At 44.6% G+C, this 26,891-nt stretch overlaps 1 protein-coding gene across 1 annotated transcript; it reads right to left on the reverse strand.

Moving 5' to 3' along the window:
• Positions 1-557: 557 nt before the first annotated feature.
• CPT2 (carnitine palmitoyltransferase 2) lies at positions 558-26,411 on the reverse strand. Its single transcript, XM_049774734.1, has 5 exons — positions 26,158-26,411; positions 14,156-14,236; positions 11,422-11,528; positions 2,843-4,147; positions 558-1,182 (listed from the first exon to the last, which is right to left on the reverse strand). The coding sequence occupies exons 1-5, from the start codon at positions 26,307-26,309 to the stop codon at positions 851-853; spliced, it is 1,977 nt and encodes a 658-aa protein (XP_049630691.1). The 5' UTR covers positions 26,310-26,411; the 3' UTR covers positions 558-850.
• Positions 26,412-26,891: the final 480 nt, after the last annotated feature.

The raw sequence follows: 26,891 nt of genomic DNA on the forward strand, positions 1-26,891 counted from the left end.
AGCATACCAGGTAGACGTGTACCTTTCACGTGGCTGATCCGGGTTCAGTCTCTGGCATCTTAATATGGTTCCCTGAGCAGAGAGCCAGAAGTGACCCAACACTCCCCACCCCCAAAAAATAGATCCTGGCAGGAAGAATAGTAAAGGCACACTCTCCAAGTCCTGAGAGCAGGACTCCAGAACCAAGGAACTGGGGAGGGGAGGGACGAGTTTAAAGGAGCCACTATGATTAAATCCAGCCATGCCAGGATTTGAATTTAGGGCTTTGAGATTGGAAAGATGTCCTCAACCAGCGATGTGGCTCAAGGACTAGCACATCTGTATTTGTGAAGCCCTGGGTTCAATTCTTGGCATAGCACGGCCTCCCAAGCACCAAGCCAAGAGTGGCCCCCTCCCTAACCCACACCTCCAAATAAACAGGATGTCCCATAAGAGAATGGGAAAATTATAAGGAGGATGAGACCATCCCCTGATGGGGGAGGAGCCATTCAGAATATACTTGTGTGAGGATGTGTTTTATAGGGATTAGGAAATGGGGTTAACAAAGAGGAACTATTCCAAGCAACAGTTAAATTTTATTTATGATTCATCAATAAATATACAAACCTGAGTTAGTTTTCCAAATCCTACTCCTGATCAAACTTCCTTACAAGTAGAATCTCCCATCATCTCAGTTGTGATCTAGTCCCTCCTGGTCTAGATGCACCTGCAACTTTGAAATTCTAATTGGGAAGCTCCAGCCATTATAGTCCCAGCTGCTCGGGTGTCGCATGAGTTTCATTAGCACCTATTGGGTACATGGGTCCCATTTTCATGTTGAAGCAATGGGTGCCTTTCACCTCTTCAGAAATTATGATTTGATGGCTTTGCCTTCTAAGGTATCAAACATGTCTTCTAAAGACTTCTGCACACAACGGAGAAATTCCCGTGCGTTTCGGCTTGGGTAGGAGGAGACGTTGCAGCCTATCCAGTTGTCGTGAACAGCGTAGCCGATGCCGAAGCCATCAGAGACAACTGGGGCAAAGCCACCAAGGTTTACAGCAGGGCTGGTCAGGGTGCTTGTGGACAGGATGTTGTGGTTTATCTTCCCATATGCAGGGTCCTGGTATAGCTCGGGCAGGCCAAGGCCTCTGGCTGCTGCCAGGTACCGTAAAGCAAACAGGTGTCGATCAAAGCCCTGGCCTGTTGGAGACAAAAGACAAGTCTCAGGATCTTGGGTCTAAAGGACCCTCTGACACTCCCCTGCAATATAATAGCTATTTTCAATCTTTTACACCTGCATATTGGCTACAGATTGGCAGCTGAAAATCACTATTCTTGGGCCACACCCGGTGATGCTCAGGGGTTACTCCTGGATATGTGCTCAGAAGTCACTCCTGGCTTGGGGGACCATATGGGATGCCGGGGATCGAACCCAGGTCCATTCTGATCTGATCAGCTGCATGCAAGGCAAACGCCCTACTGCTATGCTATCACTCCAGCCCCAGAAAGTCACTATTTTTGAAGCACTTCCTTTAGAGCTGTCAAAGGTCTAAAAGACCTTAAGACACCTTGTACACACCAAACCTGGGTTTGATCCCTGACTGCCCATATCCCAAAAGCCTTACTAGGAGTGACCCTTGAGCACCACTAGGGGCGGCCCAAAACCCAAAAATAAAAGTTAAAAAAATAAAAATAAAATAAGTTATTTGCTTAACTAAAAATGAGCCTACAATAAAAGTAAACTGGTTTTTTTTACTCTGAAACTGACAGTTCAATAGCTCAAATAATTTGTTTCACAAACAAGTTCAAAGCCTGGTGATCCTGACCACCCCAATGTCTCATTCCTGGTGAGAAAACAATAATAAAATTCTGACATTGAATCAATTCAGTCAAAAATCTAAACCCACATTTAGGGACTGGGTATGTAGCTCAGAGATAGGGTACATGCTTTGCATTTATGAAGCCACGGGTTCAATTTCCACCATAACCCCAACACACAGAAGAGAAAGAAAAAAAATAAGCCAAGGTTGGAGAGATAGCACAGCAGGTAGAGTGCTTTGCCTTGCAGCTGACCCTGGTTTGATTCTTATGGTTCTCCATTGGTTCTTATGGTTCTTATGGCATCCCTTATGGTTCTCCAAGCCTGCCAGAAAGAACAGCTGAGAAGTTAAATCAGCAGAACCAAATGGAAAAGGGTATCTGAACAGCATTCTAACTTCAGCCACACTACTGACTTGTATAATCCAGGACAGCAGTTTTCTGGTTTTTATTTAGGCAGAACACCCAGAGATGCACAGGGCTTACTGCTGACTCTGTGCTCAGGAATCACTCCTGGCAGGCATCAAGGGACCATAAAGGATGCCTGTGATCAAACCCAGGTCAGCTGTGTGCAAGGAAGTGCCCTGCCTGCTGTCTCTCTGGCTGCTGGAGCACCAGTTTTCTACTCATAATATGTGACCAGAAGATCTTGGCAGTCCCTGCCAGTTGTTAGAATTGTGCTTACACGTTAGCATTAGCCTAGGTGAGTCTCCAGGTCCTTTTCAAATCTCAAGTTTCATCCAAAAGACAAAAGACTCAGATGGAGAAGAGCTTCTGAGATGGCTTATTTCCAGAAAACCAACAGTCTACACCAAAAGTGAAGAGAGGGCAAGCAGAACAGGAAATAGCGAGCAGGAGTCATCACTGCAAGTGATCTGAACAGACAGTGGTGATGCACTCACTCACTACCTCGTGTCGCCTCCCTGAACCCTCTACCCAGCTAGCTGCCTTTCCACACTGCCAGAGTAGAAAGATCATATTATGGAGTTGGCAGGTGGATTAAACCTAATGACAAATAGAAACCTGATGTGAACTAGCTTACCCATCGCTGCTTCCTTGGTCAGCTGGTTGTGATACTTGGAGCACTCAGCTATCATCTGCCGTAGCTCTGCAGCACTGTGCTTGGTGGGGGCCTTGACAAAGGCCTCAGCGCAGCGCTTTGTGAAGGTGGAGGCCGGCCGAATGGTCTCTGTGCGGCCGTGCTTGAACGCTGCAGTGCTGCAGGACTCGTAGGTAGCCACAGTCTGCCCATATTGCCGCAGGAAGGCCATCTGGAAGGCCAGCTGGGCCACCGAGTCTGGGCTCAGCTTCTGTTGCTTTAAGAACTCCTTGCCTCCTCTCTGAAACTGAATTAAGTCGATGGTGAGGGTCTTCATGGTGGCATCAAACTTTTTCTTGGCAGAGCTGATCCCTGTCTTCAAGGTGTCATTCAACTGGAAGCTGAGTTTCTGCACGGCAGCGGCAGAGTCGGTGCGGGCCGGCTGGCTCTGTGGCGTGATGGCCGGGCTCTGAGTGCTATCTTTAAACACCTCGTTTAAAAACCGGAGCACTGCCACCCCGTCGCCCCAGGCATGCTCGAAGTGGACGGCTGCAGTGCCGTCTGCAGCTAGGATGAGGTTGAAGGATTTGTCATACCAGCGGTTGGTGCCATCCCCATGCAACATGTTGTGTGACAGCTGCACCAGGTCCGTGATGCGGTCGTCATCCAGGCAGAGGCAAAAGACGGCAGAGTCCACCTTCCGCAGCACCGCCTCGTTCCCAGCACTCAGCAGCTTCTGCCTGAGCTCTGCCCACACGTCCCGGTTCTCACTGGTCAGGTAAGACAGCGGGAACTCAGGGGCAGGGCTGTTGTCGGAGAGAATGAACTTGAGATGAGCCTGGATTTCCGGGGCACTCAAAATATTACCCTCTTGATCTAGGACATCAAAAACATACAAATGTCCTTTGCGTAGGACCAGGAGGTGGCGGGCCTTGTCGTCGGTGAAGAGTTCATCCTGTCTAGGTTTGGGCACACGGGTTGAATTGAAAAGGCGAAAATACTGAGACATATCCAAGGGGTAGGCATTGACCATGTAGGCACCGTACCAGGACAGTGAGGAAGGCACATAGCGTATGAGTTTCTTGAAGGTATCAGTGTCACTTTTAGCCGGGTTCAAGTGGAATACTTCTGGCTCCAGAAGGTTAGCACGGAGTGTCTTCAGAAACCGGAGTGCAGACACAGTCATGTTGGTTGCCCGGATGAGCTGATCATTATACTCAGACTTTGGGTCTGGGTTGAATGCCATAAATGGATTGAAGTTCAGGACAATAGGGTCTCGAGCAGTTAAGTACATATCAAACCAAGGACCTATGATTAAAAAAAAAAATAGGGGAAAGGACCATATAAAGTTAATTCAAGCCCTCAAAATAAACTTTCACAAAGGAAAAAAAATAGACACTGACAGAAAAAAATAAAGCTAACCCCCAAAGTCACGTAGAATTTTTCAATTATTTGCTCTGCAGTAATTCACAACAGATTACTGACCTGATGTACAGTCTCTTACATCTGGTTTCTATCAATTAATATTTTTATAACACCATTTTGTTGCACATACCAAGTGCTTCCTTTCTTGTGATTGCTGACTAATGCCCATCAAGTGGACACTATGCCACGATCTGTTTTCCCATTCATCAGCTGATAGACATCTGGCTTTCATGTTTTGTTTGTGCTTAATCATGCTGCTATATACAAATGTACATCTATGTCCTCAGCTCTCCCAGGAATTCCACTAGGAGTGAAACTGCCAAGGGCAAGTCTGTGATTTTTTGAGCAAGTTACCTTCCAAAGTGGCTGCACTGCAACCAGTAAAGATTCCAATTTCCAACATCCTCAACCTCAAGTTACTATGTCTTTTTTATTTTTTTTTCTGGTTTTGGGCCACACCCAGCAGGGCTTAGAGGTTACTCATGGCTCTGCACTCAAAAATTCCTGAATGGATGCTGGCGTCAGCCACAGTGGTATGCCAGGGTCAGCCACATGCAAGGCAAACACCCTACCTGCTATGCTTATCTCTCTGGCCCTGTCTTATCTTTTTTTGTGTGTGGAGGAGGGAGTTGGGCCACACCTGGTGCTGGTGATGCTCATGGGTTTACTCCTGGCTCTATACTCAGAAACCACTCCTGGTAGGATCAGGAAACCATTTTGGATGCTGGGGTTCAAACCCGGGTCCATCCCAGGTCAGCAGCATGCAAGGCAGACACCTTACTGCTGCTGTGCAATCACTCAGGCCCCACCTGAATTGTCTTTGTTTTGTTTTGTTTTTGGGTCACACCCAGCAGCGCTCAGGGGTTACTCCTGGCTCTGTGCTCAGAAATCACTCCTGGCAGACTCGGGGGACCATATGGGATGCCGGGATTCGAATCACTGTCCTGCATGCAAGGCAAACACCCTACCTCCATGCTATCTCTCTGGCCCCAACTTGCCTTTTTAACTGGAGTCATTCTATTGACTGTATCACCGTGACTTGGATTTGCATTTTCCTAAAGCTTAATCACAGCTTTTCCTCATTTTGTTTCCTTTCTTTCTTCTTAAAAGAATAAACAGAAGGGCTGGAGATATAGTATACTTGCCTTACATGTTACGTACCTAAGTTGTCCCTAGCATTCCCAGAAGTGATTCCTGAGCTCAGAGCCAGGAGTAAGCTCTGAGTACTGCTAGGTATGGCCCCAAAACAGAAAGAATAAAATACATATCACCACACTTGCATTCATGCTGAAACAGAAATTTTAATCCTACCCTGTCTTCTTAGGGTGTCTCTTATTTTATTTTCTTTCAGAGACAGCATTCATACTAGGTGTGGCCTTGTTGGGGAAGGAAGGGAGTAGGATCTTCACCATTAATCCACATACTTTGTACATATGAGCACTCCCTCTCTTGGGAAATGCTCAAAAGACATAGAAGTAATTGTCTAGAGATAACTGTCCATGCATGTGGATCACTCAAACAAGCCCTCTGCATTCCTTCTAGATATCTTGCCTTTAAAAATTCTAGAATCAGAGCTAGAGAGATGAAACAGCTGGTAAGGCACTGACCTTGCATGCTGCTAATTCAGGTTTGATCTCGGTCATGCATACAGTCCCCTGAGCTGAGTCGGGAATAAGCCCTGAACACTGCCATGTACGGTCCCAAACTAAAGGAATCAAAAATGCCAGAAGCAATATTATATCTGAACATGTATCTTCCAGGGATATTCCTGCCAGGATAGGCAACATGGTCAATTCCAATAAGGACCACCTTCCACTGAGGGAATTACTTTCACAAGTAAAGCACTAAGGAAAAGATTAACAGTCACACATTTATCATTCATTTATTGGTCCATTCATTCCATTTCATTCCTTGAGTCAATGTTCTAGATATTGGAATATAGAATATATATATTATATATGTATATATGTATGTGCCACGGCAGCTCCAGTGGAGTCCGTGTGACATGGCAAAAGTCATGCTCTTGGACCTGAGGTAAAAGTTTCATAGAAAACTCCTAGAGCAGTCATAGGTGGTTCCTGAGCAAGAAAATATTCCCCATGTTATGCACTGCTTCTGGGAACAATGATGAATTTTTTCTTATTCCATGCTACAGTAACCTGGGAACACCCATAACATAATAATTTGAGGGCATGTTAATGATTTTACGAATCACACAGAAACTTCCGAGTATGATTTTTTAGAAAAGAAGCTTTCAGCAGTAAATCAAGGAATTTTGCTTAAAAGCAATCACTAATATTCTTAAGAATAATGAAAGTAGAATCATTTAGCCACAACTTTGGATCAGGTGCAAGTAGAAGAGTCTCTCAGAGAAGAATTAGGGAAAAGCACAAAACCTGACAGCTGGAGATACTTAAAGGACCGTGGCAGATTCATGAGTGCCCCTATAATAAGGCAGAAATAGATCAGGTAAAGGAAACAGGATGTTTTATGTTCCTAAGAAAAAGCAAGACACACAATGGTTATATCTAATATAGGGCAAATGATGGGAACCACCATCATTGGCCACTTAGCATAGGATTAACTACACCTGATCCCTTACCATATACAGGAGTGTATGATGAGGCTGGTAACAGAGGAGTGGTGCATGAAGGAAAAAGAGTGTCTTATAAATTGCCCTTTTTAGAAAAACTAGAAACAGCAATGCCTCTTTAATGTCATCTTACACAGGAACAAAAGGATTTACTAAAAAAAGCAAATAAAGAAGGCTATTTAAGGCCTGGACCAAAGCAGTACATGACTAGAGACCTAAACCTGGACCCCCAGACATAGATTTAAAATGGTGGATCTATAAAATATTAAATATAACAAAAATCCTCAGGCTGGGAAGGCTTCTAAAATCAAGAAAAGATTAACCATTAACCACTAGTCTTAGGTCATCTAGTTAATATAGACAATCACCAGAGTGCCATTGTTTAGGAATCGTAAGATTAGATCTGATTTTTGATAAGGTCAGCATGCCTAAGAAATTGCTAATATGTGTCAAATATATGTTGAAATGAGAAACCTGTAAATTGATGTATTTTGATTTTTTGCCAATATCCTGCTGTTAGATGTATAAATAACCTAGAGAAATAAATGCAGTTGCTCTGTAGCAGAGGCTCAAGTCAAAGCTCTTAGCCACTTTCCAGCACCCAAGCTTCAAGTCTTTTGTTACGCTGACCCCTTGCCCACCCATCTTCCGAGGAGGACCCTAGTGCTGCCCTCCGACGACTGAGCGAACTGAGTGGTCTTTGGCATGTATGTATATATGACATAGGTATGTAGAAAGAAATATGGCATAGTCTGTGTTGTAAACATTTTATGGAATTATTATGTTACTGACCCTACCCTGATCGGTGATTGTGCCCTACCCTAGGGTGTGACCTGGCATTCTGCCCCCATCCTAGGGTGGTACCTGATTCTGCTTCCACCATTGGGTGGTGCCTGATCCCACCATTGGGTGGTACCTGATTCTGGGGGATAAAAATAAGGGTCTGTGGAAGGCGAGGGGCTTTTTGCTGGAACTGATGCTGAGACTTTGGACTTCAGTCTTGTCCACCGAATAAAGCTAAGATTTCCACAAGCCTGACTGTCTGCGAGCTGTTTACCCGCCACTTCACCTCAGAACTGCCGGCTGAACAGGGTGGCAGACGCGTGCTCCGAGCTGGAGGGGAAAGACCACATCCTCCATCCCTCCATCAGTCAACCTCTTCAGGGGCTGACTTGCAACAGTCTGATTCAGAAGTGCTCTGATAAAGAAGACAAATGGAACAGATATAATGCAGTGCACTAAAATAAAAATAAGTACAGGGAGTGTAAGATAAATCTGTTGAAAGAAGGTATGAATTTAGACCTCTTGACAACTCCAATAACTGACTTTTAATGAGTTATAGACCAATATGGCAAAGAGAACCAGAGAGGAGAAAAAAGCATATATTGCAAGTTGAAAAGTAATCTGGCACTGCAGTGACTAGAGCCAACTCAAGAAAGCCAATCTAGGTTGGCAGCAGAGAAAGCTCAGAGAAAATATGATTTGTACTATAGAAAGCCCAGAGGCTCAATAACTGGCAGTTAGGTCTGATAAGATAAGATAAGGCTGATAAGTCTGGCTGGAGGCCGCTGAATTAGACCCCCTTGTTCCCCAGCATCTTTCCTCACTATATTAAAAGATTTAAATTAAAGCTGGAGAAACTGAAATTGGAACCTAAGTCTCAGTTGAGTCCTTGAGCCATATTCTTTGCCCTACTCTGACAACACCAGCAATTGGGACAGTGCCTTATAATTATATAAAGAAAACTCCCCAAGGGCTCTATTGAAACAACACAGATATTAGTTATTTCACCAGATCACACAACAGTGAGCATATGGTAGCAAGTCCAACTCTTATCCACAGCTTTTAAGAGCTTTGAATTTTTTTTTAATTTTGGAGAATTTGGGGCCACACTGTGCAGTGCCCAGAGTTCAGTATTCTTGGCTCAATGTTTGGAGAACTCTTCTGGATGTGCTTGGGGATCATGCAGTGCCAGGGGTCCAAACCAGGACCTACCACATGGCAAGTTGTGCTCTAGCCCATCCCAGAGCCTTTATTGTCCACTGAGAACCAGGACAAGAGGAAGATAAGCAGCATCTGATGAAAGAAAAGTGGGAATATGGACTGGGAAGAGAGCTCACAGAACAGGAGGTCTGATGTGAGCCCAGGTGATGTGAGTTCAGCCCAGAAACCAGAGCCCCAATCACTGCAGCTTGTAACTCTGGTGGCTCCTGAGCACCTCTGGGTGTGACCCTGGTGGACTCCAGCTGGGCTCCAACACCAACTCTCAGGAGTGCACAGGCAGATCACAGGGAGTGGTCCTCGGCCCCTGAGCACTTCAAGGGAGTGCCCCAAATGTGGAATCAAAACATAAGAAAAGCAATGTGGAGATAGACTATGAGGGAAAATAAGAACTTCTTCAAATTCCAAGATAAATGATTAAACATATAGAAAAACAAAGTCTAATATTGAATTTAGAGAAAACAAGTTTGTAAAGATAAAGTGACCCCCCATGTGTTACACAGCTGACAACAGTACTTATATGATCCCAATAGTGCAGTGGTTCTCAAATAGTGGGGCTCCATAAAGGGGGGCGCATTTGACCTCAGCAAACACTGTCATAACAAGCTAAGTCCCGTATTTATGTCTCTGTATGTCTCTGGAGCTGAGAGTTGCTGTGTCCTGCTTCAAACCCCACTTTGTAAAGCTATGCATTGCAAAACGTGCTCATTGTAGCCATAAATCCAGACATCACCTCTGATTAAAAAATCAGCTCAAGGGCCCGGAGAGATAGCACAGCGGCGTTTGCCTTGCAAGCAGCCGGTGGTGGTTGGTTCGAATCCCAGTGTCCCATATGGTCCCCTGTGCCTGCCAGGAGCTATTTCTGAGCAGACAGCCAGGAGTAAGCCCTGAGCACCGCTGGGTGTGGCCCAAAAACAAAACAAACAAACAAAAAAAATCAGCTCAAATTATTTTATATATTTTTGTTCTGCAGGTTAGTTGTTTTTTATTTTTTTAATGAAGATACAATTAACAGTCACATTGGGGTGGGGGGTGCAAAAAATGTTTTCTTCTTCCTAAGGGAGCATGACAGAAAATAATTGAGAAGCACTGCAATAGTGGAAATATTAACTACTGAGCTAAGCAAATTACAAAATCACCATACTGTGAAGTCAGGGATAGGAAGTGTTTCCCCTCCCCAAGGCCAAATGCTAATCTCACATGATGGTCAGACCAACCCACAGCTGGGAGGGGTCTGATGTTGGTAATTAAGGCCTAGGGGAGGGGTGAAGGAGAGAGATTCAGAGAGAGATTCAGCTAGAGGTTCAGCAAGAAGCCTCAGGAAGAGGCAGGATGGAGAGATGAGAGATGGTTGGGAGTATAGTGGCTGATTAGCTTAGAAGCCACACATGGTAGTTAGAGCCTTATAATAAAGTTTTGTGTCTCCTGACTTTTACTGACTGCATGTGGGTCATTTCCTCACCATCATCCTGAACCCTCAGACACGCCGGCTGGAATGGGGTGCAGTGCAGGCACCTGGACTGACCGAGAAAAGCCTCACCATCTATCCACCATCATCCATCACCAACAAGGAATCTTATTAATTTAATTAACACAACAGGAAGTGTGTGTACACATTCATGCATGTTAGTCCAAGTTAGACATCTCCCATCACATGTATGAATGCTGTACACATCGAGAGATATACATGGACCTAAAACCACGAAAGTCAAAGTGCAGTCATCTAAGTAAATAACTTTGAGAGCAAGTTAGTTATCAAAGGAATTGGGTGACCACTGAAAATGAGAAAATTGGGGAAGGCGTTTTCCTAACAGGTCTACAAGAACTCTTTTGATTCCTGAAACTATGCACAGTGCCTGTTAAACCTTAATGCACATGAAATTAAATTAAAACAAATGTTAAGGGGACCAGGGTGGGAGCAGACAATTCAAGGTGAAGGAGAAGAGCTGAAAATCTTTGTAGAAAAATCATCCTGCCTCCTAAAGGAAAAATTTGCTAGATAATAAAATGGTAGCAGGAACAATGGCAGAAAGAATGAGACTCAGGGCTGAGGAAGTTTTGTAATCACAGAGTATGCAAAAAGGAGTGGTACAAGAAAAAGCTGGAGAGGGAGTCAGACCAAAGAACCTGAAAACCAGATTCTTTTTTTTTCTCTTTTTTGTTTTTTGGGCCACACCCAGTGACGCTCAGGGATTACTCCTGTCTATGTGCTCAGAAATCGCTCCTGGCTTGGGGGACCATATGGGACGCCGGGGGATCAAACTGAGGTCCATCCTAGGCTAGTGCGGGCAAGGCAGATGCCTTACCGCTTGTGCCACCACTCTGACCTCTGGAAGCCAGATTCTGTCCTGATCCTATTCAGACAAAACCACTGAGAAGATTCTGCCTTGGCACTATCCACAGAGCAGCAAACCACTGCTCTAGCACAAACCCTACCCAAAACCCTGTAAAAGCAGTTAGGTGGTATTGCCAATGTTATTCTGGAGACCAAAAGAGAAGATTTATTTATTTCCCATTAGGGTAGGCTCTGGGGAGAATCACCACCACAGCTGAACGTACCCACCTGAAATGTAGCTGGTGTGTTTATTCTGCTTGTCCTGAGCAACCAGCTGTTCGTGAAGTTCTTTTCCAATCCCATTTTCAAAACTCTTGCAAAATTGTTCTGTTTTCCTGAAAAGTTCAAAGAAAGATGGGATCAGACTATGGTAGGGAATTCATGACTTATGGATTAATGGCCAAGAACTCTAAGTCCTCAGAGCACTAACTAGAACCTAGAGACTGAGATCAGGAAAAAGAAAAAAGAAATAGACAACAATGAATCCGACCATTGATAAATGTTTGAATAAGAAAATCAAATAGGTCATACAACAAGCTATAATCTGGGAGACAGTTAGACAAAGAGAAAAAGACATAAACTTTCAGTCAAATACAGCTATGCTTGAAATCCAAATATAATCTTCAGACTTGGGTAAGTTATATCACCATCTTTCTAAGGATCAGACAAGACTGAAAGAATATTCAGAAAACTAAGGATCTAGGATAGCTTGAAAAATAACACTCAATAACTGGTAATGACTAAATCATTATCTTATCAAGAGAAGCTACGAGTGACAATTATTTAAAGGCAAAGGTTTAGGTTCTGTACCCTTTGTCTTTCCATTATTGTTGAATGAATGAGACTGTGATTCTAATGACGAAGTCAACTAGATGTTCCAAATAGTACTATTACAGGGAGGAAAAAAAAAAGGGACTATTCTAGATTACTTTTTTTTTTTGGGGGGGGGGGGTTTGGGTCATACCCGGCAGCGCTCAGGGACAATATGGGATGTCGGGATTCTAACCATTGTCCTTCTGTATGCAAAGCAAACGCCTTACCTCCATGCTATCTCTCCAGCCTCTAGATTAATTCTTACTCCAGGAATAAAGTATTGCTTAAGGATTCAAAATACTGATCTAGTATTTTGAAATTTTGATAACATCAAGTCTTTTTTTTTTTTGGTTTTTGGGCCACACCTGGCGTTGCTCAGGGGTTACTCCTGGCTGTCTGCTCAGAAATAGCTCCTGGCAGGCACGGGGGACCATATGGGACACCGGGATTCGAACCAACCACCTTTGGTCCTGGATCGGCTGCTTGCAAGGCAAACACCACTGTGCTATCTCTCCAGGCTAATAACATCAAATCTTATTTTCTTTTTTTTTGTTGTTCTTGTTTTTGGGTTACACCCGGCAGCACTCAGGTTACTCCTGACTCTATTTGAACCACTGTCATTCTGCATGCAAGGCAACCACTTTATCTCCATGCTATCTCTCCAGCCCCAAATCTTATTTTCTAATCCCATGCTGTAATTCTTTTCAAGTGCTGCCATAATAAGATATCACAAAGTAGACAGCTCAAAACAATAAAATTGAGATTAAGTAGAGAGTTCAAAGGCTAAAAGAACCTGCCTTGAAAGCTTGAGGGCATGATTTAGATCCCTGATACCGCCCACATGCAAGGAGTGTGGTCCTACAGCTCTGTTCTCTAGAAGTCCAAGCACCACAACTAAGTGTGTGATCTCTGGCACCAGCTAAGTATATGTGAAAGCACCACAATCAGGAGCATGATCCCCAGTGAGCACCACAACCAGAACATGTGTGAGCACCATGACTTAATGATTCTAACTTGCAGTGAGAACATGTGCAGGCAAAAATAAATATGTAAATAAACCCTAACAAGTACTGCCAGCAAGTATGCAGCTCCCAGTGAGAAGTATGACTCCCCCAAGGACCAAAGACAATTGCATGTGAGGGCCCGGCACTGCCATACAACTCCAATAAGAGAAAGCAATGATTTCTTTTTTCTTTTTTCTTTTTTAAAAATTTAAATAAATAAAAATAAAATAAAATGTTAAAAAAAATTGATTGATTGATTGATTTGGGGGCCACACCCGGCGGTGCTCAGGGGTTACTCCTGGCTCTGCAATCAGAAATCACCCCTAGCAAGCTAGGGGATGCTGGAAATTGAACCGGTCCCTCTCAGGTCAGCCGCATGCAAGGCTAATGCATCCCCCCACCACCACCACTGTGCCATCTCTCTGCCCTCAAAAGCAATGATTTGTTTCCTCACACACTTCTGGAGGCTAGAAATCTCCTATCCAGGTGATGGCTGGAGCTTCTTCTCTGGCATCTTGAAGGAAGAATGTGTCTATTGCCTTTTTGGTTAACTTCTGGTGCTACCAGCTCTCCTGACATTCTATGGCTTATTGCAACATGTGGCCCTCTGCTCTATGTCACAGAGCTATTTCCTAATCTTCTTTCTTAGAAGGGCACCCTTCACCTTGAACTAAGTGCCCGCCCTACGCTAGCTGGCCTCTTCCTAATTAGTTACAGTACTAGGGTCCTATATTCAAAGGTCATTTGCTAAGGTATCAAGGAACATCAGTGGGTGGCATTATCAACCCAGTATACCTGCCATCCCACAGACTCTAGTCCACTCTGTCCTCTCCCTGGGAGCCTCCCTACCAACACCACAGTCCTCTGCAAATGGTCCAGAGCAGCTGACCTCACAGACGCCAGGACAGATGCCACAGGTCATGTTGGGGCTTATAAATCACTGTCCAGTTTATGAAAGATTCTCACCTCAGGGACGGATCAGCTCTTCATTAATGAAAATCTAGTTTCTGAACTTGCCCATGCAGAGACTAGTCTCCAGGTTTCTGGAAACCCACTCAACTTGGACTCTTGCTGAAGTTTGGTTCACCTACTTGCCAGCCTCTGTGAACCACATGAGCTGGTGGCTTGGGGTTCTCAGCATGTACCTGAATTGACCATCATCCAGGAGTGGCTTCTGTGCACTGAGGTATCTTCTCATGGTGTCTTCAAGCTTGGGGATAGGCAATCTGGAGAAAAACATAAACATAAGGGTGAGGGGCCAATTCACAGAGGCATTTCAGTGGCTTCATAGCCCCAACTGATGGGATCTTTCACTCCTGAAAACCATGGGAAATCCTCAATAGGCTGGTATTGGTGGGTTGACATATACAAATATTAACAGAACTCTCAAGCAGAACCATTTTAATGTACTGATAATGAGTTTTTTTGTTTTGTTTTTGGATCACACCCAGCAGGGCTCAAGGGTTAATCCTGGCTCTGAGCTAAGAAATCACTCCTGGCAGGGCATATGGGGTGCTGTGGATAGAACCTGGGTCAGCGGCATGCAAGGCAAACACCCTACCCACTGTACTATTGTTCTAGCCCGAGAGATGACTTTCTTTTTTTGGTTTTTGGGTCACAGTGCTCAGGGGTGACTCCTGGTTCTACGCTCAGAAATCACCCCCAGCAGGCACGGGGGACCATATGGGATACTGGAATTCGAACCACCATCCTTCTGCATGCAAGGCAAACCCTTTACCTCCATGCTATCTCTCAGGCCCCAGTGATGACTCTCTTAACTTATTAGATTACACTTTGTTTTACCCAAAACAAAGATCATCCCTGGTTCCTTTGTATTTATTTGTTTACAACTTGGTTTTACCCCAAAACAGAGATTGCCTTACACACTGGTTCAGCATAGCCTAAGCTATCTTTCCTTACTCCCCTATCTAAGAGTGGTCTCTGTACTAAATAAAAACGACAGTTCTGGCAGGCAGATTTGCTCTCCATACGAAGTGGAAGACTGCCAGACTACATAAATTTCACCCTCAGTCTGGTTTGGAATATTTTGTGCAGCACCTCTGCTTTGCCCTGCTCACCTGGGGTTGGAAATATGGCATGTGGGATGATTTTACACTTAAATTGGTAAATACAATGACAGATTCAAAATGGAAAGTGGACACTCTCTTAGGATTCTTGTCACATTCTCCAATGACTGCACTGTCTGCATTTGGCATGATTCTCTTTCACCCTTAGTTAGAACTGTGCTGCCTGTTCTAATATTTTTATGGCCTATTTTTAAAATGTTTTAGTGCATTTTACAACAGAAAATCGTACAAAAAAGTAAACAGGCCTTGGGCCAGAAAGGTAAGTCTGTAGACCAATGTGCACTTGTCTTAAAGCACAGTACAGAAAGCAAGCCCTAGTTTGATCTCTAGGAACACCAACCCCTGAGACACTGAACACTTTCAGATGTGGTGCACTGCCCCCCACACCCCACACCTCAAAAAAGAACAGGTCTGTTCAAGGGACAGTCAGTGCTAGGCACTGAATCTGGGCATAATAATACTCAATACTACCCTTTATAACACCCCTAGGGATATATACCCTAGGAACACAAAAACACAATACAAAAATGCCTCCGCATGCCTATGTTCATTTACAGCTCTATTTACAATAGCCATAATCTGGAAACAAGCCAGATGCCCGACAACAGATGAGCTGCTAAAGAAACTGTGGTACATATACACAATGGAATACTATGCAGCTATCAGGAAAAATGAAGTCATGAAATTTTCCTTAAATGGAAACTATTATGCTGAGTGAAGTAAGTCAGAGGGAGAGAGATAGACACAGAATAGTCTCACTCATCTGTGGGATTTAAGAAAAATAAAAGACATTACTGTAATAACACCCAAAACAATAGAGATGAGGTCTGGAGCAGGGGTGGCGAACACGCGGCTCTTGAGCCACATGCAGCTCCTAGCCAAAATAAATGCAGCTCTTTGCCTCTTATCATTATTTTATATACTGTGGCTCTTTGCAAGTTTGAATTTTGTTCTGCTGCTTCTGAGGAGGGACCTCTGAGGAGAGATCTCCGAGCAAGAAGTCCCACCCCCAGGCTACAGCATCCTGTTTCCCATCCCTCGGAAACAACTGCACAGGCCAGCGAGCGGGGGACTGTGTGTCACATGTTGTGTCACATCTTGTTGTTAGTTCTTAGGGTGGAGGACGCAGCACACCCTCACCATCACTGCAGGATGTTTACCCTCACTCAAAATGGCAAAATGCAATATATGTTTAATATATTATTGTTACAATTATATGCTTTTGTGTGAATGTTTATCTGTTTTGGCAGGTCACTGCGTGGTGTGGCTCTCTGACTCTCACAGTTTAAAATTTTGGCTCTTTGTGTCGAATTTGTTCGCCATCCCTGGTCTGGAGGGAACAGTCCACAATATGAAGCTTACCTCAGAGATTGGTGAGTGCAGTTAGAGAAATAGCTACACCAACAACTATCATGACAATGATAGTGAATAAGAGAAATCGAAGGCCTGTCTCAAAGACAGGTGGGGGAGGTGGGAGACATTGAGGGCAGGAGGAGGGAGATGGGGGCATTGGTGACGGAAGGTCTCACTGAAGGGGATGTACTTTTGATGACTAAAACCCAACTACAAACATGTTTGTAACCATGGTGCTTAAATAAAGATATTAATAAAACATTTTTTATTTTTTATTTTTTTTGGTTTTTGAGTCACACCCAGCAGCGCTCAGGGTTTACTCCTGGCTCTATGCTCAGAAATCGCTCCTGGCAGGCTCAGGGGACCATATGGGATGCCGGGATTCAAACCACCGACCTTCTGCATGCAAGGCGAATGCCTTACCTCCATGCTATCTCTCCGGCCCCAACAATTTTTTTAATTAAAAATAAAAGTCACACAGCACTTCCCTGGAAATCTAACTTCTCAAACAAACACAAAGTACCTCGAAATGGTGCTTGAGATTGTTACGGCCCCCACCCCCAGGCAGAATCTATGGCTTATATGGGCAATACTAACCTAGAAGCCCCAATGCTGCCGGAACACAGTGATATGACATATGAATGTAAGCTGTGCTGAAAATTCCATCCCCTGCCCAAGACTAACTCTCAGCTTGTCAGATTACAAATTAACAGGCATGGGAACTACAATATACAGCAATCCTTTCCGGAAAATGAAAAGTCATTATAGAAAACTTGTTTAAAACCGACTAAGAGAGACTCTTCTCTCATTTTTCAATGCCTATTTCTTATAAAACATCACACAAAAAATAAGTTTGAATTATTTACAGCCTTAGACAGAACTAAATTCACCACATTTTGATACTGTAAATTCCCTGATACTCATAAAAATCCCAAGTACAACCTCAGCTATTACAATAATTACAAATTATTAGAACTCTAATTAAGGGGCTGAAGAGATAGCATGAAGGTAAAGGCATTTGCCTTGCATGCAGAAGATTGGTGGTCCCCCGAGCCTGCCAGGAGCAATTTCTGAGTGGAGAGCCAGGAGTAACCCCTGAGCGCTGTAGGGTGTGACCCAAAAACCAAAAAAAAAAAAAAAAGAATTCTAATTAAATGAATAGTTTGTTATTATCTATTCTAAATAATATAAATGTCATTTAAATATAAGAGTATCAAGTAAATATAAGGATATATAATGCAAAATCATAAAATTTAATTTTACTTATTATAAAATTATTACTTTCCCCAGAACTTGGCCACAGCAGAGAGAGCAATAAAAGTTTACCTTCTTGGGCCCGGAGAGATAGCACAGCGGCGTTTGCCTTGCAAGCAGCCAATCCAGGACCAAAGGTGGTTGGTTCGAATCCCGGTGTCCCATATGGTCCCCTGTGCCTGCCAGGAGCTATTTCTGAGCAGACAGCCAGGAGTAACCCCTGAGCACTGCCGGGTGTGACCCAAAAACAAAAAAAAGCAAAAAAAAAAAAAAAAAGTTTACCTTCTTTTACACAAAATTCTAAATTAGAGACAATGGCAGTTTTTTTTTTGAGGGGGCGTTGGGGAGGGTTGTTTTGTTTTGGAACCACACTTGACAATGCTTAGGATTTACTCCAAGCTCTATAATCAGGAATCACTCTTGGTGCGCAGGAGGACTTATGAGGTGCCAGGGGTCGAACCTGGGTAGGCCTCATCCAAGGCAAATGCTGTACACTGTCACTCCAGCCTCAGCTATGGCAGTTCTATCCCTTTCAGTGTCAGGGATACAGCTTAGTAGAGGACATGCTGTGCCTATGCTGAGACCCAAAGTCTCATTCTGGCATTGGAAGAAAAGGGATGGAGCAATGAGTACTGAGGATGGCTCAGGTAGAGCATCTCTTATAGGGTGGATGCTGACTTGGTCCGGTCCCCACCACTTACATAGGGCTAATATACCCAGGGCTAATCCTGGGCACAGTTATTTGTAACCATAAGTGGCACAACAAAGATCTGTAAACACCAAATCCAAGTATGTTTGACACCTGGTCATTGCAATGACAATAATGGAAAGGAAATGCATAGGAAAGTGGTGAAGGGTGGGGGAGTGGGAGTGATCCTTACTAATAAGCTTCTGAAATGCTTATTCTAGCCTGAGCTTATTGTAAGGGAGTAAAGTTAATTTTAAGAGTGCTGATTTGGGGCCGGGCGGTGGCGCTAAAGGTAAGGTGCCTGCCTTGCCTGCGCTAGCCTTGGACAGACCGCGGTTCTATCCCCCGGTGTCCCATATGGTCCCCCTAGCCAGGAGTAACCCCTGAGCATTACCGGGTGTGGCCCAAAAACCAAAAAAAAAGAGTGCTGATTTATTTTTGATTTACTAATACTCCAGAAATGAAATTTTTCTCAATGGAACTCAAAGTACTATAAATGATACATGTTTTTTATCATGAGAATAATCACCCATTTTCTATAAAATACCAAATATTATTTAATGATTGATAAGGAGCAATAGTACAATGTGAGTAGGGATCCTGCCTATTTCAGTCACTAACACCCCACAGAATCTCCTGAGAAATACCAGGAATGATCCCTGAATACGGTGCCAGGAGTAAGTCTTAAGCACTTCTGAATATGTGCCGAACACACACAAATATTATTTAGTGAATATGTTGAATTTGTAACATTTATATTTGTCTCCTATAAAATAATTGCTGTCAATAAAAATTCCATATGGCAATGCAATGCTGATCACTGGATTATCTGGTCCTTGGGAAATAATGGCCATTGTTATAGTTTCTGACTCACAAGGAAAAGCAGCAGAGTGAGCTTTTCATAAAGCTAAATTTGCTTAACTTGAAAATGTGGCATTCATTGTGAGATTGGCTCCATCTTTTGGGGATGGGGAAGGATGGGGAATAGTCTTTGATAATTTTGGGCTGGGCCAGAACAATAGTACAGCAAGGCATTCACAGACCCAGATTCCATCCCCAGCATTCCACATGATCCCTCAAGCACTGCCTGGAGTGAGCTCTAAGTGCAGAGCCAGGAGTAATTCCTAAGGACTTCAAGGCATGGCCCAAAATCCACAAAAAATAAAAACTCGAGACTGGAATGATCATATATAGAAGGTAGGGCACTTGCCTAGCATGCTGCCAACCCAGGTTCGAACCCTGCCATCCATATGGTCCCTCAAGCACCTCCAGAAGTGATCCCTAAGTACAGACTAAGGAGAAAACTCTGAGTATTTCTAGGAATGGCCATTCAGAAAACAAAAAGTCTTCAATCTTACTGATCTGTGAAGTCAAAGAACATTGAATTCTTAACACAGTGGGAAGAGGATGAGACTCAGAGCCAGACTGAAGCTGAATTTCCAGTTGCCTGCTTACAGGTGAACTGTATTCTAATGTCCTCAACACTTCATTCCTGCCAGCAGACCTGAGGGCACAACCTCACAGAACTGTGAAATGTGCCACTGCATCTGTGTTTGCTTCTTGGCTTCTCACTTCTCCTTGCAATCAGGGGCCAATTTCTTCTCTCTCTGAACTTTTTCCTCTATATGTGAAATTTATTATCTTTTTCCTCTCTACAAGTGAAATAGCACTGAGCTATTATGAGGGTTACCTTTAAAACACTTTTCCAGAAGGCTGACTGCTGGTTATTAGGAGTGGGAATGAGGATGAAAGTGACTAGGCCTACGGGGGGGGGGGGGGGGGGGCCAGGGGGGGGGGAGTGTCTGGTTCAAAAGTTTGCTTGGTGAGAAAATGAATCAGATAGGTAATCAGACCCCCCCAGAACTGCTGCATCACATACTTCCAAGATATAGAATCTTATGAATTCTATCTCAGTAGGGGCATTAAATATTAAAAAAAATCTACTCACTTTGCATACCTTTGACCAATCTTTCTTCAGTAAGATAAACTCACTAAAAGAGGTATTGTCTGTGGCCCCTTTACAATTCTGACTACAGATTCAGGAGCACAGACAGCCAAGAGCTAACCCTGGCTTTCTCCCTCGATTACATGACTTAGGTAAGTTACATACCCTGTAGCTGCTACTTCTTCTCTATAAAATAGGGTATAATAAGGGCTTGTACCTTCTAGAATTCTGTGCCTGAATTCCAAGGCAGGCCTGTGACTGACTTTGAACAGTCTGGCACATAGGAGGTACTCAATAAACATCAGGTCCCCCGACCTCCTTGCTCCTCCAGCCCCACAGGTCCAGATCTGTGCACCATTTCATGGAGCAAACTTTACCCCCAATACCATCCCCGCAGGTCCAAACACATCTTCCCACTGGTCCTGCTGTTCTGCTTGTCCTCATTCATCCATTTCTTCCATAATTGCCTCCTGGACTCAGGTTCTAAGGAACTAGTCTGCCCCATTCTCTGTGTATGATTACATTTGGTTAATAATACCCAATGAGTACCAATGATACCCAATGAGTACCTATGAGGTTCGCAGATTTGTTTTTATTGCCCAAAAAAGAGGACCTCTAATAGCTGGGCCACTAAGAAAGGAGGGTCTAATTGCTGCTATAAGAGGTAACTGCCACTTTGTCATAAGGGGGTGTGCACCTCCTTCAGAAGAGAGTCATACAAATGAAAATCTGAGGGCCTGGAGAGATAGCACAGTGGCGTTTTCCTTGCAAGCAGCCGATCCAGGACCAAAGGTGGTTGGTTCGAATCCCGGTGTCCCATATGGTCCCCCGTGCCTGCCAGGAGCTATTTCTGAGCAGACAGCCAGGAGTAACCCCTGAACACCGCTGGGTGTGGCCCAAAAATCAAAAAAAAAAAAAAAATAACAAAACAAAACAAACAAACGAAAAAAAACAAATGAAAATTTGAGTAGGAGGCAAGGCAGAGTCTTGATAACATCAATTGAGCCCCAACAATTTGGATTTTTTCCCAGACATCCCTGTTTGCTTAAGTTGGCCTGTTCTTGTAGCTTGCTTCTTACCACACAGGCCCAGTGGGGACGTTCTTCCAGTCAGCAAAGCTGTGAGGACCCCAGAGGTCTCTTTGCACTGCCCCCGTTCTCCAGTTCCTCACAGAACAGGCAGTGGGGTCACCCGGGCTCTCGGCTCCTTCAGCTCCCTGACCAAGTGCCTTGAAACAAGGCAGGGTTGGGCCTTGAGAGGTAGGTTCCATCTTAGCTCTGTGGCTTCTCCTTTTCAACCCCCTTCTCTAAAAAATTGCTTCCCCACCAACACTCCACTTACTCTAATAAAAGTGAAAGAAAAGTAAAATGGTGAGAACTGATTTCATCTCCTGTGTAAGTGACCTGCCCTGTCACCCACCTCCCAACAGCAGGCACGCTTCCCGAAGGAACACAGGCAAAACACCACTTATGCAATAGCACACAACCTGGTTTTCATTTAGATGAAGCTATGTAGACATTAGGACAATACTGTTCCTGCCTGTTGTCCTCCACACTCTGAACTGCCTCACCCGTCTCCCACCACCTCCCTCCCTCTCATTCTGTTGAACACCAGCTAACACCAGTTTAATCTCTAATCTCAAGTGATTACAAGTGAAGAGGAAAACAATTCCCAGTTGTTTTGGGACAGGGAGACCTGTCCCATAATAGGGGACCCTCCCTGCTGTTTTCCTCCCTTTCCTTCTCTCTTTTTAAGTATAATGTCTTCCAATTCAGCCATTAGCAAATAAAAAAAGATGAAAGAAAAACAACAGATAATTGACATTTTTGTGGATCAACTATCTATAGGCCTAATAATATATATGCATATATTATCTAACATATATTAGACACAATGGATGGACCAGAGAGATGGTACAAAGAAAGGATAAGGCACCTGCCTAGAATGGAGTTGCAACTGGGTTCAAATCCCAGTACACAGATGGTGTCCCAAACACCACCAGGTGTAGTTGTGTGGCCCAACCCCAATTCACCCCAAACACAATGGATTCACACACAATCTCTCTGCCTTTGCAGGCTTCCATTCTGGGTATAAGCTATCTTATATTTCAATATCTCCAACTTCCACCTAAAATGTCACCTCCTCTATGAAGTGTCTATTACTCCCTCATGCACTAAATTCCTCCCACCGACACACATACACACACGTTCACACACGCATGTATATGGACATTTCTCTCTCTCTCACTCACTCCCCCCTCTCCACATCCTAGTCATGCAACAAATATTTGTCTAATGCAGTTACTAAGTACAAATCAGACCTGATTCTTACCTCAAGATCTTAGCCATCATAAAACTGAAGTCCCATCACTAGATTAAAAAAACCTCATAGGCTAATGAGATTTTTTTTTTTTTTTTTTTTTTTAGTGTTTGATCCACATTTAATGATACTTAGAGTGCACTCTTGACTCTGCACACAGGAATCATATCTGGTAGTCCTCAGGGGAACTATATGGGATACCAGTGATTGAACCCAGGACAGCCACATGCAAAGAAAGCACCCTACCCTCTGTACTACTGCTCGAGCCCACTGATGGGTTTCTAAATTTATATTTATGTCTATCAGATTAAGGTGAATAAAAATATCTGATTTTTTCACACTTCGTTTCCTTAAATTTTTTCAGTTTCCTGATGAGTTTAATTAAACCAAATACATAAATATATTTCTTTCTTTGGGGAACCACACCCGGCAGAGCTCAGGGGTTACTCCTGGCTCTGTACTCATAAATCACTCCTGGTAGGCTCAGGGGACTATATGGGATGCTGGGAATCAAACCAGGGTCAGTCCCAGGTTGGCCACCTGCAAGGCAAATGCCTACTGCTATGCTATCACTCCAGGTCCCCAGGAATATATTCTTTTTTTTTTGGGGGGGGGTGTTTGGGTCACACCCAGCAGCACTCAGGGGCTACTCCTGGATCTATGCTCAGAAATCGCTCCTGGCAGGCTTGGGGGACCATATGGGAATGCCAGGATTCGAACCACTGTCCTGCCTGCAAGGCAAATGCCTTACCTCTATGTTATCTCTCCAGCCCCAACCATGAATATATTCTTAAAAATAACACCTGGGGGTAAAAAGATGTCCCAATATAGGGCAAAGAGATAACCCAGTGCCTGTTGGAGGTTGAGCCCAATCCCTGGCACACACCGAGTCCTGACAGAACTGATCCTTGTGCACTGATCCCTGAGCCTGGCTTAACCCCAAGTATCGCCAGGTATGGCCCAAAAAGCAATCAAAAAAATTTTAAATAAAAGTTAAAAAACAAGCCCCTAAAGTTTCTGGAGGAAAGCAAGTCCAAGGCAGAAAGTAATAATAGTAGAAACAGGAAGGGAAGTTAGCTGGACTACCTAATGCCAAGGCCAGCTCATTAGGCTAGTTCCTCAACTGTGGCATCATGTTTCCCTCTAGCTTCACAAAAACCTCTGAAGTGCATGTGCCATTTATGGGACCAAGTTAGAGTCACCCAAACTCTATGATGTCTCAACCACAATGAGACTTCCAGAAAAAAAGTGAACAGCCTGGGTTTGATCCTCAAGTCCATGTTCTACCTTGAACACATTATTTCACTTAAGCAAGTATATGTATCTTTGTTTGCTTGCTTTGGCACTCTGGAGAAGTCTATGTCCACTCTCAACTGGTACTTCTTTCTCTCCTCTGACATCTCTCAATAAAAACTATCTTGCTTCATAATAAACAAACAAACAAACAAATAGCCTACCCCAACTTCTATGGGAAACTAGGAAAAACAACCCTCACTGATTCTACTGATCAATGACAAGATAATGGCACACTAGGGTATGTGATGATTTTGGAAGATAGAGGAAAGCCATCTCAGATAATGGCTGATGGTTACCACACATCAGCAGTGTTTGGAAATTTCCCTTAACTCATTCAGTTTGTTTTGTTTATGTTGTTTATGGAGGGGGGGCACTCTGCGATGTTCAGGGGTCATTCTTGGCTCTGCACTCGGGAATTATTTCTGGCGGTGTCCCAGGACCTAATCCGGGTTAGCAGCTCCCTGCTAACTTCCTTTCAAACTCCCTCTACCAGATCTTCAACAGGACAGATCTTAGATTGTGAGCCCAGATCAAAGTCCCTGTGGTCAAATAAATACTTGCTTAGTTATATTACATGTAGCGTGATCATTTTCAAAGAGGCACATCCCTACTTTACAGATAAGAACTATGACTCCGATCACTGAATTACCTAAAGTTACAGATCACTGGATGCCAAATCTGAAATCCAAGTCCTACCAGACTTCAAACCCAAGTTGGCAGCCAAAGAGTATCAAAGAGAAGACATTTCATGCCTAGATCTCAAAGATAAAAGACACCACCTCCATCTACAGCAGAAATAGTGAAGTGGGAGTCATGTTTTAAGGAGTACGTGGACTTGTCGTTTACAGATGCCTCAAGTTTTCTGTGCTGTGGGTAGGGCTGAAGAAGAAGCTCTCATATAATTTTTACAGTGATCCTACTGGAAACTGGAGAAACTCCTGATTTTTAATCCCGATGGGGCCCGCCTGCCTGAAAGTCAAAAGCCTCAGCTGCTGAACTTGGCAAGAGGAAACAGGTTGTGTCAGTCTCACCTTTCCCCTACATACTGGTTCAGTTCACAGGCTGCAAAGGACAGGAGCTTCGTCCCCAGCTCGTCCCACACACCCAGCCTCTCCATTCCCTCGCTGTCTTCCTGCCAAATTTGGACAATGTGTTTGGAGCTACAGAATCTTAATTTAGTTTGTTTTTGACGTTTACACGTTGTGATTTCACCTTAAATGATCTTCCTGAGGGGTTCAGGGTGGGCAGTGATGAGGGTAACCTAAATGGCTCCTGGTCATGGAGAAAACCAGCAGGTTAATACTTGGGGGGGGGGGCAAAACTTATTCTTTATCCTATTCATAGTACGAGAAGCCCTGTGACTCCCCAAACTCTGATGGCAGTGAGGTGAGAAAAGGAGCGAGAGAGATGTTTAAGATAAACTTTAAACTTGGAACTAGGAACTAACTGATGAGTCTGGGACAACTGGGAGCCAGATTTAAGAAACTGCTTTGAAAAGGGTGAGAAAGGGGAGAAAAGGACTTATTGGGGAGTTTTAACTGTGGGTTTGGTGAATGATGAAGCATCTTAGAGGCCATGGATGTAGGGGAACCTCAATGGATCGGGGAACCTCAGGTGAGAAGAGATAGAAGGTGGTGTCCTCTGGCTCCAACTTGAATAAACAGTCTGGGGAAGAGGGGGCACGAAAAGCCATGCCAGAATTCAGCCCTTGGATGTAGTGTGGGAGCAGGAGGATCTTTTAGGGGGGCCTTAGGAGTACTGTTGAGAAGTCTTGGAGAGTGCTGGTGACTTGTAGCACAGGGTACTACGGTCTTAGGGCGCATAGTCTAAGGACCAGGATAATAGGAAGGAATTAGCTTTCCACATTGCAGGAATCAGAGTCAGGCAGGAAAGCTCATGGGCCTTGGGCATAGGCAGGCTGCACTTTTCCATGGCAGAAATGTGAGGAGATCTCTTTTCGGGTATCCTGCATGCTGAAGGGAAGACCCAGGTGGAGAATCTGAGACTCTAAGTGCTCCTAAGAGTTTCCTACGCCCAGGAGAGGGTGGCAGGATTTTCAGGTAGGAGATGGCAGATCTCCCAGCCCTACCCCTTGTGGCACTCCCGGAGGGTCTGCAGAAGAAGGGGATGCAGAAGTGTCCCAAGTGACAGGTTGGGGTCCCATGCCGGGTCGGTGCTGAAGACTGGGACCGGCCCTCGGCTCACCTGGGCAGGCTGTCTTGGTAGTGCATGGTGGGCACGATGCTGCGCTGCAGGTACTGGCCGGGTCCCGCGGCGGCGCTGAGAGGTCGGCAGGGCGCTCCGAGACCCACAACAGGGCCCCGGGGCCAGGCACGCAGCAGCAGGCGGATCACCATCGTCCCGGGGGGCTACGACGTCGAGAACGCGGCGACTGGGGGGCGTTGGAGGTAGAGAAACAAGGCAGCTTCTTCTCTCTGGATCCCCAGGACGCTGCCAACTTCTCGGCACTTCTGGTTCGTCCGCGAGGCCACTTCCGGCCTGTCCCACCGGATAACGATAGGCCCCGCCCACGGAAGGCTCGGCCATACCGAAGGAAGCTCCGCCCACGGAAGGGCTGTCCATTTAGAAGCTCCGCCCATGTTAAAGTCCCGCCCACCGAAGGATCAGGCCTGCAGAAAGCCCCGCCCACGGAAGGCCCCGCCCACGGAAGAGCTGGTCATATAAAACTCCGCCCACGTAAAGTCCCGCCCACCGAAGGGTCAGGTCGTGATGAAGGCCCCGCCCACGGAAAGCCTTTGCTAAAGGACCACTCCAAGTTCCAAGGATGTCCAGCCTCCCTTTTCCCTGAATTGGTGCTTTTTAAGGGAAGTGGAATTCCGATGCTACTTAGCTCTAATTTTGGAGCAAGACTAACGAACTGAAGATATAGAAGTTGAGACAAGCTTTGGGAAATCTGATAAACCTAATTTTGATCCAGA

This window comes from Suncus etruscus, chromosome 6 (assembly GCF_024139225.1).
Source record: "Suncus etruscus isolate mSunEtr1 chromosome 6, mSunEtr1.pri.cur, whole genome shotgun sequence".
In the NCBI taxonomy this organism is placed as follows: domain Eukaryota; kingdom Metazoa; phylum Chordata; class Mammalia; order Eulipotyphla; family Soricidae; genus Suncus; species Suncus etruscus.